The following is a 17406-nucleotide window of genomic DNA, read 5'->3' as shown; positions in this document are numbered from 1 at the left end:
TTAAAGTTAAATCCGCAGTTACTCTTTTGTGTTCTGCTTCTTTTACTTTCTTCGCTAATGATTTTCAGTGCATGATGTTTTAATCTAGAGATCACTTTCTAGTGCAACAGGCATTGAGGTTAAACATCTAGATGACAGCTTGCTGAGCTTGATGGAAATTGCATGAGAGCTCACGAGATATGGGGAAGCTACTCCATCATAACATTACCTATGCTAGTCTGGTTCATTGTTTCGTATGTTCCCTGCATTGCACTCTGCTATATGAATAGAGGAGTGCAAGGCAGGAAGTAAACAAAGCGGGCAACCAGTCAGTGCCTATACTTGAAGTATATACAATGCCATCCATCGTCCAATGCATTGGGTATTGAATAAATCCTGATCATATTATGAAAATCCTTTGCATCAAAATAATGCACAGCAACAAAATGTGTGCATCAATTTTCTCCAGCGTGCATCCCTGATGCACAAATGTGCGTAAAGGAAAACACTGATTGCCTCAAAACTTTGTGAATATTATAATCTTGACCTGAAGATGTGCATATCAGGAAGTCTCTTTGCTGATGCATTTTTTTACAGTTACTGCCCTTTAGGCCTTGTATTAGGAATGTATTGTATGAAACAGTCTCATTAGCACTTGTCCTACATTCACTATGTAAACATTATGAGTATCACCTGAAAATGCACATCATCAAATCACTTTGGTCCTGACAGTTTTGTTTATATGTTACTGTCCTTTTTTCTTGTAGCTTAATGCAGTGTGTTCCACAATCTCCTTAGCACAACTCGTCCCACAATATTTGATGGAATGGCATGAAACTTGGTAAATATTGTGGTCTTGACCAGATAATATGCATATCAACAGATTACTTTGCTCCTGCGATTTTTGTTATAAAGTTATTGCCATTTACATCTTGTAGCTGAATGAAGTGCACTACACAGTCTCATTTGTACAACTAGTTCTGCAGTTTTTAGCTCCACCAATCATATGCAAGAAGGGCTTATGTGATGACCTTTCATCCTTGAGTCCTATAGCACAAGTTTTGTTGTCACTGCTCGTCCATAACAATATATAATAGGTTTGCAATCAAACTTTACGGACATATTCATCCCAAAGTCTAATTGGTCTGAAATGGACTTGGTGCCCCCATCAGATTTTGAAACTTTGTTGTCACTACTACTACAAAAATGGATGGTCATGTCAGCATGGGTTTATACTAGAAGACTTCTTTTCCTGTCCTATTGGTCCTAGCATTCATTTTATTACACTAGATAATTATTCATATTCAGGAAAATGCTGCATACAAGAAGATGAAAGGATTTGATGATTCTTTGCTAACAACCTGTGGATTTCTAGAAGACCTTACCTCAGAGAAAACCATTTGTCTGGATCACTTTATTATTTGCAAGCCTCTTGTACTGTGGCTGAGGGAATCCATGAAAGGTATGTGATTTATCTACCTCTGCATCTCTCTTTTTATGTGATTTCTATCCTTTTTAAAATTTTGACTATTTTCATGAGCTTTAAAAGATATTCATCCTTTATACATGATATCTTCAGTTAGAAGTAAAGTGTTTCCCCTTTCTAACAACCTCCCCACCTCCCTGACCATTTTCTATCCACTTTATTAGGCCAGAATCTCATGACACTGATGCATTTGTTCAAACATACCCCTCTATGATGGCCACCCCACAAACACAGTCAACAGCTGGCATATTACTGTAAAAACAGTCAAATTTACCCCACACAAGTTGCCACATAATGGGGTTTACAGCTAGAAATCTCATGAATATTTGTTGATTCTAACATCCTGAGAAAGTTGCTTTGATGTCAGGTTTTGCCACTGGCAATTATTAAAATAAGATTTATTTAAGGTCATCATAATTTAAAACAACTATTCAAGATGAGGTTAACTGAGCTTTTTACTGATATTACATAAAAACGAGTCATTAAAACAAGTATGATTTGCAAGACAGTTTAATATATAGATACACTTGGACAAAACCCATAACTTGAAACATGAGTATGCAGAGCATTTGTAAAGGCTATGATTAAAAGTGAATGTGGTGTTTGGATTAATTAAAACCATAATTTAGGATAATTCCAATAAAAAAAATAATTAGCAAAATTTAAGTTAAATGCAGAAGCACCAAATTAGGACTAAAAGCATTATGTGATGCAACTTACATCTTACTTATAAAGAAACACTTGATAGTACATGAGACAAGGACACATAAACAAAAAAGACTAACACAAACATTAGCTGTCTTCATCATGGCAGGGGGTGCTATTATTTGCAGATATTACACTTATTGTATCTGCCAGTCCAGGATAGAATTAATGATCTAAATCAGTTCCTTTGTAATTCAACTATAATCAGTTAATCTCTTTAATCCTTTTGGTATTATTTCTGACCATGCATATTAAAATCCATGTAGACAGACGTCAAACACTGAAACCAGCTGACCCGGCTGACAGAATCAAAAGGATGCTCTGTGCTTCTCGCTTAAGCCAGTTCAGAGTATGTGATTTCAGACAGTATTACTGTAAATATACTACACTTGAAGCAAGGTGCCAAAAAATGGGGAAAATATAATTTTTCAATAATTATTTAACATACACGAGATTTCACTGAGTGATGGGAGACACCCTCATCTTGGGAGGAAAACCCTCCATCTGGGTGGTTCAAGTCATGTGTGTGTGCTATTTAACTCAAAAGCAAAAGGCAAAGGCAGTTGTTCATTTGACTCATCAAAATCCAGTGATTCAAGAATTGTCCCAAGATCTATGCTACAGATAGACATTACATTAACCAGTTGCTCAAAACAATGCAATGAGACCAAAGCTGAAGTAACAGCTAATCCAGAACCAAAAATTGCATATTTTATTGTACATTAAATAATTACTCATACTGATATTTTTTTATTTTCTTAAAAATTTTATAACTCCTTGGAATGTTTTATTATATTAAATTTCACAAATATTAGTCTGCCACATTAATTTTCAGGAATAAATGTCCAGTGAGAGCCATTAAAACCTTGGGAACACTTATATACTCCATATTTGCTAGAAATGACTGACAATTGAACTGCATTGAACTTTTTCCTACTTGACATTTTGGACTTGGATATAAGGTTCCCATTATTATCCAGTGCAGTTATTTGGCCATTTTGTTTTTCTAATTGTATAAACACTTTGTAGCCACATAAGACAAAACAAAAGAGGTTCCATAGCATATCACCTGGACTTCTCAAAGCCTTTAGCTAATTAACTATTAAACAGAGATCTCATGGAATCCTGTAGGATTAGTGTTGAATGAGACTAGATGCATATCTGATATAAAGTATTAGGACTGTTACAAAAAAATAAAAGAAACTTTAAATCACCTTCTCCAAAATTTGAACTGAAGTGTGATGAAATTTGACCTCAAGCAGTCTGGCATGAAGACCTTTAAAGTCTGTACATATGATGCTGATCTGTCTAACACTGGGCTTCCATTACAAAAAATATAAAAACATTTTAGCAACTTTGTAAAAACTGCCTGGGAGAATTTGATCAAACTTTGACAGATAACATCCCAGCATGAATGCAATAAATAAATGAATAAAGATTGTATGAATGAGGCAAATACTGACAAGCCTTGAAACAATTTCTTCTATAAAAAAAATAATAACTTTTGATTAACCAAATTTGACAGAATAAATGTATATTGTCTTGGAAAATGTATTAAATGTATACCAGTGAAGCTAATGCACTGTGATATATAACCATTTATACTGAAAGAAAATTTTAAATAAAATTTCACCAAATTGACCATAACAGAATCATCTAGACAAGAAGGCAGTTCCAATTTTTAAAATCAGGCTAATGCTGATCTGACTTCTCAAAAACTGCTCAACAGAAAGTATAGCCAGGAACAAAAATTAAATAAAAGATGCCAGTCCATTTATTCAATGTAGCTATTACTACAAGATTTAAAAAAAGGAAAACTTTAAATGACTTCTTAGAGTTTACAGAATTTTAATAAAGCTTTCTGGCATAAGGCCTTCTATGTTTGTGTGAATGATGCTGATCTGATATTAAATAATTTAATATAGCTACCATTACTTCAAAATTCAGAAACTTACATTTTTTTTTATCTGCCTGCACAGCTGTTTAAGAAACAACTGTATTACATTAAACTCTTTAACAAACACCTGTTTTAAATTATCCCATTTCAATTTGGCAACATCAAGCTTTATAGGCACTTTTTGCCTTGTGGCTATCTGCTATGTTGAATTCTGGTATTGAGCTTGGCAACTATTAGTTTATGGTCAGTTCAGCATTCTGCACCTCATATGGCCTTAACCACTTGGACATCTATATATTTGTTTGGCCAAGGAATGTGACGAGTGTCAGTCTTACAGAATTTTGGGTATGCCAGTGTTACATATAGATAAAGAATGTGTTCATATCTCACCCTCTTCACAAATAACAAAGAACATCCATCATGATGATGCTAGAGCACTTCACTTGATATATATATATATATATATATATATATATATATATATATATATATATATATATATATATATATATATATATAAGAAGCAAGACATGTATATAGAATCTAACGTGATTGTAAGCAATCTCACACATGTGGTAGCTGCCATCGTTTTGCTCACTAGGGTCTAAAGAGATGATGTTAAATTCACTCTTGACCTTCAGATATGTAAACTGTGACAAACATTGTCTTCTGCAATTTTTATCAATCATTGGTTTTATCATACAGCTTGCACTAAATCTAATTGTAAGCTTTGGGAATATTGATTGATTAGTTAGAAATTTGCGATTAAAAGAGAAGATTATAACACAATAAGCAGTCATTAAATGTTTATAGGATTCAAATATTTCACAAGTATGTAAAAAAAACAAAAAGAATTTAATCATCAAAACATATTAGGTAAATACTGAAGTTTGTGCCTTCACATTTGAAAGTGCCCCACAGCTCCCCTGAATTGAGAAAGGCTGAAAAAGCAATACATGTGTGGAAATGGTAACTATTCCACCGACCACCCCAGAACCATGATATTTCATCTCACATAAATATCATGATGTCATTATATGGACCTTCGTCATCATTATATAGCATGGTCATTGCTTATCTGTTTACCTAAATCAGTATATCTGTTTTTATCTTATGTTTTATGAGTGAGAATGATTGCTGCTTATTCCTTACAGGAGGTCTGAAGGAACTGAAGGTGTTTGTTGATCTCGCCAGCATGTCAGCTGGGGAGGGAGACATGGAGATTGACAAGGTCAACTGTCTACATGCTGCCACTACAGGATATGCTTCTCTCATTTTTGACCTTGATGAGGATTCCGGGTACAAGGAGCTGTTGGACAAGTGCCAAATTCTTTGGAAAGAATTAAAAGCTGATCCAAATTTGCCAAAGAAACTGGTATGTTGCTTGAGAGTTAAAAAGCTAGCATTATTAAAATCGCAAAAATAGTGTGAATAAGTTGTTGTTGTTGTTCTACGGTTTAATGTAATTTTTCAGCACAAGATAGGCGATACATGGTGGCCAGTATAACTGATGGAGGAAGAACCCTGGAAAACCCAGGGAAGAACCACCAATCCAAGAAAAGCTACTGGCAGGCTTTCCCACATACCCACGCTAGCCGAGCCTGAAACTCGAACCCATGCAGACAGAGGCGAGATGGCAGTGATGCAGAATGGTGAGCGCTTTAGACCACTCAGCCACACTGGGCCCCAGTGTGAATAAGTACTGTATGCATTGATTTATCCATAAACATTAATCAAAGTCAAACTGTACTGTAAAACTGCCATGATAGGTTTATTGCCTCAGGGTACAAGATAGTTTCACCAGTAATACAAATAATGCATAAATAGTCTTAAAAACAAAATATTTGCCATTTATTTCATAGAAAGGATAAGGTTCAATAAAAGCTAATTTCGGCCTCCAAATAAGTGATAAATTAAAGTGTTTGTAAGAGTATTTTTTGTGTTATGCCATGTCCACTATATGTCAACTGCAGTATATGTACACATGATATAATTAAATAGTATGAAATTAACAGTTAATGTTCCTAAATAGGTCACTGTTCAATCAAAAACTCAGATTTTGCCCAATTTAAATAACATTGAATCCTCAAAAATTTACATCACATTTGATTTTTTTTGACAGAAGATACTTTTGTAACCATCTAATACATGTAAAAATTTGATACATCTTCTTGTTTGCACTTATCATGAACAAACAGAAAAATAAAGGTAAAATGTAATGTAATAACAATAAAATGTAATAACAATAAAATGTAATAACAAAGTCACTAATGCATATCATAAACTTAAGTATAATGAGTGGCAATTTTCCAGAAACATTGAAATGTGCAAAGGTTACACAGTACACCTGTCTTCAAGAAAGGAGAAAAGGAGGATCCAGGGAATTACAGAGCAATATCAATTCTACCTGTATTGTCAGAATTATTTTAAAAGCATGTAGCCATTCAGGTCTATAAATTTTTGAAACATACTCTCTATTTCATAAAGCGCAATCAGGATTTAGAAAGCACCACTCATGCCAAACAGAACTTATCATATTAATTGATCTTTGCCTGAAGGAAATGGATAATGGACATGTGACTGGGATTGTTTTCCTTGACTTCAAGAAGGCCTTTGATCTTGTTGATTATGAAATTCTGCTGCAAAAGTTGAACTGTTACAGGTTTGACAATCCTTTAAACTGGTTTAAATCATACCTAAACCAAAGGTCTCAACAAGTAAGCATTGGCAATATTAGCTCTCAAACTTGCACAATTCATTCAGGGGTCTCTCAAGGCTCAGTTTTGGGCCCTGTCCTCTTCCTTATCTATATCAATGATCTACCATTAAATAATGAATTCACAAATACAGATTTTTTGCAGATGATGCAACCTTATACATCTAGTTCTGATACTGAAGTTATCCAAATGAGATTAAACTCAGACCTTATTGGAGTTCAAAACTGGGCACAACAAAATAGGATGGTAATTAATGCAGGTAAAACAAAATATCTGATTTTGGGGACATCACAAAAGCTACACAAGTTAGGGAACCCAGAACTATCTCTTTCAATAAATAATTATCCATTAGAAAATGTCAAACATGAAAAGCTTGTAGACGTGACCGTAGATAATAATTTATTATGGAATGACCATATTGATAAGCTTTGTAAAACAGTGTCATCCAAAACTGCCCTACTCAGCAGAATCAAGAAATATTTACCTATGGAAACTTGAAATCTATACTACAAATCATATATTCTTCCAACAATGGATTATTGTTCAAATGTATGGGGAAACTGTGCTAAATCTGAGCTTGATGGGATTTATAAACTTCAGAAACAAGCAGCACACGTAATTTTAGTTGCATTAATTGATCATCCCTCAAAAGCATTATTTACAAAACTCAAATGGTTCACAATATATGACAGGATAGATTTTCACAAGGCAGTTATTTTATATAAATGTCTACATGGAACTGCACCAGAGTATTTTCAGGACTTATTCAGGCCTTTTTCAACACAATACCAGTTGAAATCAATATCACATGGAAACCTTCTAGCATCAAAACCAAGAAAAGAGCAATTTAAAAAGAGTTTCCAGTACTTTGGTACAGTTCTTTGGAACAAGCTTCCACTACATGTAAAATCTGCTGAAAATATTAGAGTATTTAAGAAGTGATATTCGTGAGCATGTATGTGCTTCTAGAAGATAATGGAATTTAGTATTTTAATACCAAACTTATTAAAATAAACAGTAATTATTGCTATCTTCATATAATGTGCTTTGTTATTCTCTCCTTAAGAGGGCCTCAAGGGAGAATAGTCCTTGACTAATGAGTCACCCTCTATAAATAAAGCATTATTATTATTATTATTATTATTTCTTAGAACACCTGTCATGTCGGGTTTTTATAACGAGAGGTGCAATTCACAGTAAAACAAAGTGCAATTTTTTGTTTCTTTAAACAAAATGTTGATTGCGATTTGTATGGGATATTTTCTTTTTTTTCTTTTTCTGGTTGCATTTTGAGAGGCAATCTTAAGCACAAATCATAATTGGAATATTGGATGAGGGTAGCTAAATATAGAAGAGGCGCACTGAGGAATGATGTTCAAAGGAGGATAAAAGAACAAAAAATCCAGCTGATAATGCTGTTCTGTTTATAAATAAAATGGTCTGTAAAAAGAGAATGATGGTATGAAATAAAGTCTCCTTGTAGTTTTTCATTACCTTGATCATATTATGCTGCATTTATTATTTATATTCTACTCGTCTATGATTTAAAATACAATGGCACTCAGACAAACAGGGTCATAATATGAATAATAATGTGAATTACACCCATGAAACTTATGAAATCTGCACTGATTAAGTTGGGGTTGATGAGAATTGATTGTAGCACAAATTACAAAACACAGAAATTTGGTTTTGTTTAATACCTGTATTTTTTCCATTTGAAATGCATATATACTTACAGAACATTTGATTAGTGACAGTTTAATATAAAGAAATACAGTTTAAAGTTTGTAAGCTACTAAACAGTTGTATGTCCAGGCAGCATGTCTGGTTATATTGTTGGTTTTGTCATGATGTAAATATAAGGAGCAATTAGAAACAATATGACAATCCTTGGTATGTTTTACTGAAAATGACCAATAGTATTCAAGAATGACATGTCTTACAAACTTAATCCTGTCATAATAAGAGGTAAATGACTTAGAGCAGACAAAACAATCACAAGTTAGCAAGGTATAGGAGACACATTATGACAGTTGTCAGCTCTTTAGTAAGCCTAATGGATAGATAAAGGTAATGGTCAAGTTTCAAATCTTTTCAATTAAATAACATTGTTTTGGTTATTGTAAACCATGACACATTTAGAAGCATTAGTAAATTGTGCAGCCTATACTGGAAGAAGAAAAATTGTTTCTGCACAATAACATTAGTTCTGCATCTTATACTATAACCAGTCTTGGGATAAGGAAGAAGCTTATTGATGTTTTGGGTCAAAAGGTCAAAATTCAGAGTCACTGTGACTGAAACTAGCAAAATGGTTTCTGCACAAAAATTTCAGTTCTCACTAGTGTTCATTCATTGAAGTTTGTGAATGACTTGTATGTTGGGTAAGAAAGAAGCCTGGATCAACAAATCAGAGGTCATGGTCATTGATTGAAAGAACAAAAAATGTTTTTTGCTTAATAACTTTAGTTCTAGACCATATGCCTTGACCAAAGTTTTGGGAATGGATTAGACCTGTTGATTGGGTGTAAAATGTTCAAAGGTTAAGATTACTATGGTACAAAGATAAATGAGTTTTGCGGTACTTCTTGTCTAACTGGAAGTTCCTTCACCAGACTGTGGATAGATTGCGCTTATGGTAACAATTAAATATGTAGATTCAGGGACCTAGAGGTTATGGATATAGTAAGTCCAAAAAAAATATAATTATGCACTGCAAATTTAATTGAAGACTTCATACACTAACCAGAGGTTCACATCATTGGTCAGTAATCTCCAGAGCCTGCCCCTCTAATGCCTACAAAGAAGTCTATTAAACACTGGGTGGGCATTAAATGTACTATTTATGGTAATCTTTGTTTTGTAATAATTTATCACTGACACATAAAACATTAATTGAGAAAGTTTTAGCACCAAAATTACATTCCTAATGCATCAAATCCAAATATGAAACATCTTCAAAAAACTTTTGATAACTTTTCAGCCTTTACAGAAATAAGAAATTTTGCACTTCTGTTGAATAAAGTTTATTTAATCAAGATATGTGTGTATTATATGTGTTTTTAGCTTTTTTTAAATGATATTTTAATTATTTGAATAAGTGAAAGATACAAAATTATTGCTAGAAAATCAGTGGCATAAGTTGATACTTTGTTATTAGAATATGTAGCAGTTCCAGTTACTGCATGAAAATGAGTAAATAAAAATCAGATTCAGATTAAACTTTCTTTATGCAAAATAAACAGTAAATAATAAAGAATATGCTCCTCATCAGTAGTGGATAGGGTGGGTGTTCTTTATCTTTTAAAAAAAGGTAAAAATGTTGAAAGAAAGTTTGCATGGCTGTTTACTTAATAGTATTAATAAGCAAACTGAACAGAATTTGGCACAGAAGGTGAGAAAATAAGGTAATCCTTTTATCTGGTTTAGGCGTTGTACTGACTTTTCAACTGAAAGTCATTTAATATACCCACCAATTACTGTTTGTTTCATATAATGAACATAAAAAAATGTGACCCCTCATGTTTTTAAATGATTTGTTTTTTTCCATAAATGTATGTATTTATTTAACAAATACATTTCATTGTCTTATTTGTAATGCATTTTTATTTTCCATCTGATAGCTTGATACAAACCGTCATCTGGAATGGCTGAAGACAGTGAAGCAAGCACACGGTTCAGTAGAAGTTACCTCCCTTGCTCAGGCAGAGGCCATCAGTTCAAAGGGAATCTTTTGTGTAGGGGCATTGAATCCCACAAGGAACACAACAGTGGGCTTGGTGAGATATTTCTTCTTTAATATCACTTAATAGTCCTGGGATCTGCATTTAATCAGTAATTGCTCTGAGAAACAGAGCATTTCAAAGCCAGTTGTATAAACTTTTGGTCATTGTTAACTTTTCTAAAAATTTAGAATATTGCCTTACAAACAACGAAATGTTTCTAATTTAACTGGAGTCTATTATTTTTAACTCTACCTGGATAAGATTTAGGCCTGGGTTTAGGAGGAGGAATAGCTTCCGGCCACTGTCACATCCACTTCAGTTTTCATTTTCAGCATGGAAGAATACTGTGATAATACTATGAGTCAAAATCATACTTAACCTATTGCTTGACAGATTGATTGTCCCTAAGAAGCAAAATGGTTTATTATTACAGTCACTATGCAATATGATGATCTAAATTGCATTTTCAGTATCAACAAATACACTGAAAATTGTTTTAATCTCTTTGTTAATTAACATAAAATGATTTCTCAAACTTTGTGTTGGATTTGTTTTGTTTGAAACTATACTGCATTCATATGTTTGCAGTCAGTATTTAGTAGTAAGATAGGTAAAAGGTCAGAACCAGTTTATCTACACCTAGACACTTTACAAGCAAATGAAAAACTTGCTGTCATGGCTTCTCAATATCATGCTGAGTTGGTTTTAAAAATTATCATTTGTGGGACATCATGGGATTACTTATGGGTGCAATAGCATTGAATTTGTGGGACAATTTCATATTATATGGCTTTAAAACGAGAAATTTATGGGATCTTTACTAAGGGACACTAATGTAATGCTGTGATATTTAGCAATCTCAGTTGAATTATACAATTTAGGAGGAAGTTAATATCCAGTAACTTTACATTTTCCCCATTTTACAATTGCTGCATCTTCATGCTGCCTAGTTAAATGTTGTTAGTTGTTTAGAGATACTTTGCAATACTATTCATGTAATTTTTCTTATGTGAAACTTGTTTTGTTGTGGGGGTATTGAAAGTATAAAAAATAATGTGTAAACAAATATAAATTCTTAGTGTTGGCAAATGATCATGTATGAAAAAAGGACAAGACATTGAAGAGGACTGAAAAACACCAAGATCATCAATGTTAGGTTTACATGCCTCTGATGTAATTGTACTAAAGGCACCATTTTTATAAATTATTTAAAATGCTTATACATCTCTGTGTCAATATTCCATTCGACAAGTATGAAACAAGATAACTATGACACAACTATCACACCTCATGATCTAAAATAAATTATATCCCGTTAGGACTTTAATCCAAATGAGTAAATATAGTTTGTTTGCTTTGCATGAGAGAGGGAGGATTCATCCCATTTTCATGTCATTTCATTCAATTTACCTTACTTTAAATGTCATTGTTTAGCTGAAGCTTTTGTTAGAGAACAAACAGTTATAAAATAGTATATGAAAATTATTTTAAACAATATGATAATACTCCTTCAGTCTAAGAGAGATTTATTTTGGATTTAAATATTCACTATATGTATATCTATATGTATACCATTTAGTTTGAATCACAAGAACGATCATATGCACTTCAAAATTAGTTACCAGAACATTTAGCATGTGTGTTATTTTCTCTGCATTTAAACCATATCTGCATTCCCACCAAAGAGGAATATCCTTTATGTATGCTTGTAGTTAGGCTGCATTGTGTCACTTCATCACTAAGTGTGCACAGATGTTACTTTGTATTCAAAGAGTTAACACTTCTGTCACTGATTACAAAGGTGTCACTGGTTATGAAACTTAAACAAGTAGCACCTGAATTACACTATAAATTATACAGTAACATATCATTTTCAGAAAACAAAGATATATTGAATATATAAAGCAGCACATTTCCCAAATTTTAATTCAAGATGAATGTGGTAAATAGCAAACAGTAGTAATTGCATTAAGAGTTAGCTGTGGAAACAAAAACAGGATAGAATGGAGGACTGTCTGTGGAGAAATTATTCAGGTCACATACAATATTACAAGCTAGAGTCTTTAGATCACAAATCTTAAACTGTTGTCAAGATGAATTCACACAAGCTTTACATATTTATGCTAAAAACTAAAAAATCACTGAACAGAACATACAAGCTAATTCATTGAGTCTTGATTGGTTCCCTGATTGCTGTCATTTACTGTTGTTACTTACAAGGTCCTTTCTATTTATAAAGTAAATTGTATGTAAAGAATCATCATGTTTTGTGATGAAAGTGACACTGAGTTTCTTATAAAAATAGAGGCTATTTCACTATGGTTTGCATTGGATTTGCCAAATGGAATACATGAACTGCTGTAAATATTAAGCAACCATTATCCAATTTTTGGTCTCTGTGAACAATGCTTGTATGTACTATTTTAGTATGACTGGATACCTGATGATTTAGGTATACAGAAAAAAAAACCAAGTTAATTGTATAATTTTAGTTTAATGTATTTTCTGTTGTAAATACAATAGATAGTACCATGTTTACACTTTGATATTTGAAACAATTCCTTAAAAAATGTGTTAAAATTCCAGGCAATAAGTAAGTAATGTATAGAGAATATTTCCATTTTTTGTATTGATTATGGTATGAAGTGAAAGATCCAGTTTTCCATGATAATACAGAGTTGTAAGTGATACAGTTCATTTTGTTCTCTCAGGATCTTCAAAATACCCTGCAACTGACAGTGCCTGACTTTGACAAGGAGTCTCAAGGTCACAAACAGTACACGTTTGAACAACTGCAGGATCTTCAGAGTCGTTTGATGTTAGTAGCTGGGAGGGCAGAGCAAAGAAAAGATGATGTAGACAGGTTTATGCTGGTCAGTGAAGACACTTGCATTGATTAATAAAAATATCTTTTATCCATCAAACAGTTTAAATTTTTTAACAAGACTAGGCTTTATGTTTCTTTGATTATTGAACACACTTAAAAAATATTTGGCATTTTCATTTATTAGGATGTGGCAAAAAGTGGTTCTCAGGAATGATGACATGAATTGTTTTGCTCTTTTGTATACAAGTTGTGGTCACTATCCATGGTTGGAGTACATATTAAATATGCCTTCTCCAGTATTTGTTCTCAAAAAAAATCACCTCAACTGAATTCATTATGTTTGACCTTTTTTTAACCTAGTGACAACTAAATTGGGAGGGGTATAACATTTTACTAGTTTGTTCATTTGTTCATTAAACGATTATGCCCTTGATATCTTGAACCTAATTTCATCTACACTTTTGAGAATTATTACATGCATGCATCTCATGGATAGTAATTCAGTCATGTTAAAGATAAGTCAATGTAATCTAATTTTCTGCTTGCATGGCTGTTATATCTTAGCTGCTCAGCTATTAAACCATGAATATTGTGGACGCTATATCATATCAAGTCAGGAAATTGGTATGTTGGTAGATGTTAAAGGAAGTAACATCACCATACCAAAGCTAGGTCAGTGTGACCCAACTGTCCTACCTGAGTGACCTTTGTTCAGCTATCTTTCCATTACACCCTTAATATATTAGACTATTTCACCTACACTCATGAAAATTGGTATGTAAAATCATCTTGAGAATCATCCATTATAAAAACTATGTAATTGTGAACTAATTTTCATACTTGAATGACTTTGTATATTCAGTATGCCCTTGTTATCTTGGACCCTATTCCACCTACACTTATAAAATTGGCATTTACTGGCTGCATCTTAAGGAAAGCAGAGATTTGGCCAGGCTGCAGGAATGCAAGTTTCTTGCAAATATGACCAATTATCTGTGATTTGTCATACTCAGTGCAATTTTTAAAAAAAATGAAGGGTGAGCAAATCATTGTCAGATGTTTTCTCTTTTGTCCATGATCTCACTTACAGAGATTTTCTTCCATGATCTCAGTTTGAATACAAGCACCTTATGATCAAGATCTGCTGTCATACTGCAGAAACTAAAGAGGTGTTTCAATTGAATTGTCTCCTTGAGGGGTATAGCAAATTGAACCATTGATGAACCATTAAATAACAATCAAATGCGCAGCACCAATAAATCACATTGTGAAAAGAAATAACTGACTTTTTTTTAGGAAAGTCAGTGAAACACAAAGATCTGATACATGGACAGAAATATCTTGGGAAAAACATAAATTGTGTAAAATTTTATTTGGATATATCCAGAAAACCAGTTCCCAAATCTGCTCAGGCTGGCCACAAATGCAGCAGTTCTTCCATTTTAAAAAACTGATTGTGAGAACATATTCACTTCTTAAAACAAAATTCATGCTACTCCAAGGAATAGGTTAATCACATACCTTTGAAACATTTTAACTTTTGTCAGAAAATATTAGAATATTTAAGAAAATAAACCAAAAATCTTATACAGATATATATAATACAGATTATATATTTTTTTTATTATCTCATATCATTGATAGAGTATAGACCTGGGGGCTAACATCTGAAACAGAAAGTAAGCTAGACAGATATAAGGGGGTCCAATATATATTCTTAATTTTGCAAAAGTTGTTTGAATTGGAGTGATAAGAAACAGGGAAGAATATTTACCAGTTGAAGAACTATTTGGTATGTAGATACATTAATTGTTGAAGAAGTAATGCAAGTCATTAATTGCATGCTATTAAATTAGGTGCTAGTATACCATATAATAATGTTGTCACCCATCAGCTGCCATTCAGCTTTGTTATCTACCCCATGATTCTTTCCATCTGGAGCTATGTGTATTGGACCTCCCTATCAAAAGAACATTTCAGGTAGCATCTGTGCTTAAGTAACTCTTATCAAATCAAGGTCAGTATGACTCAGTTAATATGTTTGAATGAACTGTGCAGTGTTATTGTCCATTATACCCTCAATAATTATATTCTGTTTTTACTTACATTTGTGAATATTGCATTCATTCCAACCATTATGCTTTTCTCACCAAATTATGTTTTATGCTTAAGTCTTATATAGATGACACTATTTTGGTACATTAAAAAATAAAAATAAAGCAAGGAAAAGTTTTTTTTGTTCTCATTTTGATTATCATCTCTTTAATTACACTCATATCAATTTGAGAATATTCTTACAAAGGTGACTGCTGCATATGCATAACATAAGAGTATTTTCCTTATTTGCTATTTCTAACAACTGTATATGATTCATTTTCAAAAAAACTGATGGGTTTATTCAAAAGTTAACTTTGCCTCACAGATTCATTTTACTGACAAGCTAGTTAACTAGTAAACCAGTCTACAGATTTAAAGAAAATGGAATCAGATGTTAAGTGAAACACTTTATGGTGCAAGTTGTGGACATTATATGACAGAAAATGTTAGAGCAGATGTTTTTTTTCAACTTCAAAACATGTGAGTGAGGAAAAAGGACAAATCAACTCCTATTTACAAATTTTAAAAGAAGAATATGAGAGTATTGTAATATAGCACCTGACCATGCATGATCATTTTAGAATTCAGTTCATGATCATTCTTTGAATGTTACACATGTAGACTAGTTGAAGTGAGTGCTGAATATAAGTAATTTTTTAGTATATTTTGTGTTTCTGTTAGCTTATACTTGACTGCATGGTTGGGGCTTGGCATGCATGATATTGATATGTGAGTGTATACCATGGAGAATAACTTGACGATACCAAAACTAGGTCACTGTGACCCATTAATCATGCTTGAGTGACTTTGATGTTTCCAGCTATTCATTCATTACACTCTCAGTATCATGGACTCTTGTTTCAACTGTGGTCAAGAAATAAGGTAAATGGATACATCTGAATATGGCTAAGTCAACCAAACTTAAACTATTTAATTGTGGTTCAAATGTCATCCTGGAGTGACTTTTGTATTTTCAGCTATCTGTTTGTTATGCACTTGTGATCTTATACCATATTTTACATCTACTTATAAAGATTAATACGTGTATTGATGGAAAGATGAGAAAATCAACCATATCATTTATAGGTCACAGTAACCAGACTTTTAGGCCCAAGTGATTCTTGTATCTTTCTCCATACCAGTTTGTACATTGTTGGCCTCTCCAAATATGCACCTGCTAGCAAAATAATTCATCTTTATGAGACAAGGGGAATCCAGGATATTTGGATTTTTCAAAATTAAAATTTAAAGTAAGAAATATTTTGTTAACCCTTTACCTCATGCAAGCGCCTTTGGATGCCTCTACTCCATTAGCATGGAAGCGCCTTTAGATGGCTTTACTCCATTCGCATGGAAGTGCCTTTTGACACCTGCTTTAAACATCGGCCATTTTTAAACTAGTTTTTGTAGCACCAAATTCAGGGAAACCCCCTATTAGATACCGCATTCATTGCTGTGAATGACCTTTATGTCAGATCACGTGATCACTGTTTATGCTCTGGTCGAAATCTGCTATTTAAAGTAACTGGGTCATATTCTCCACTCTCCAAAATGGAGGTCATGGATTTTGTTCTGTACTTTTCACGATTAGAATCACAACTATGAAAGCTTCAATAACTTAGGTAAAGGCTCTGATATTGAAGTAGGTAGCAATTAGTTTTTATAAATTATCAAATTCAGATGACTTAGTGATGTAGACATTGACAAATAACTTGTAAATTGTGAGTATGAGAAATGGCAGCTACAGTTGGTCACGTGGCTTCACTGACTTGACAGTAAACAAGTTCTCTCAAGATTTTAAAGCACATAAAAAATTCTTCTGTGATAAATAATTACACAGCTATAATGATTGGACTTTACTATTTAATTTTTCCACATATAATAGATGTGTAACAAAAATGAAAATGGTTAAAATTGCTGTTAAACTTAACATATACTGCAGTGCTTAACAGTTAACAGGCAGGTCTATG

The 17406-nt window shown here is 32.9% G+C and overlaps 1 protein-coding gene across 1 annotated transcript in view; it reads left to right on the top strand.

The window, feature by feature from the left end:
- The window catches only part of LOC149786038 (E3 ubiquitin-protein ligase rnf213-alpha-like), a 269011-nt gene that overhangs the window by 7000 nt on the left and 244605 nt on the right, over positions 1–17406 (top strand). The window contains exons 2-5 of the mRNA XM_089978107.1: positions 1288–1441; positions 5222–5442; positions 10411–10566; positions 13224–13385. Of these exons, the coding sequence (XP_089834233.1) occupies positions 1288–1441; positions 5222–5442; positions 10411–10566; positions 13224–13385 (693 nt within the window). The remainder of the gene's footprint in view (positions 1–1287; positions 1442–5221; positions 5443–10410; positions 10567–13223; positions 13386–17406) is intronic.

The sequence above is a fragment of the Sinohyriopsis cumingii genome, chromosome 12, assembly GCF_028554795.1.
Source record: "Sinohyriopsis cumingii isolate HCF-2022 chromosome 12, ASM2855479v2, whole genome shotgun sequence".
Lineage (NCBI taxonomy): Eukaryota > Metazoa > Mollusca > Bivalvia > Unionida > Unionidae > Sinohyriopsis > Sinohyriopsis cumingii.
This window is presented reverse-complemented; position numbering and strand designations above follow the sequence as displayed.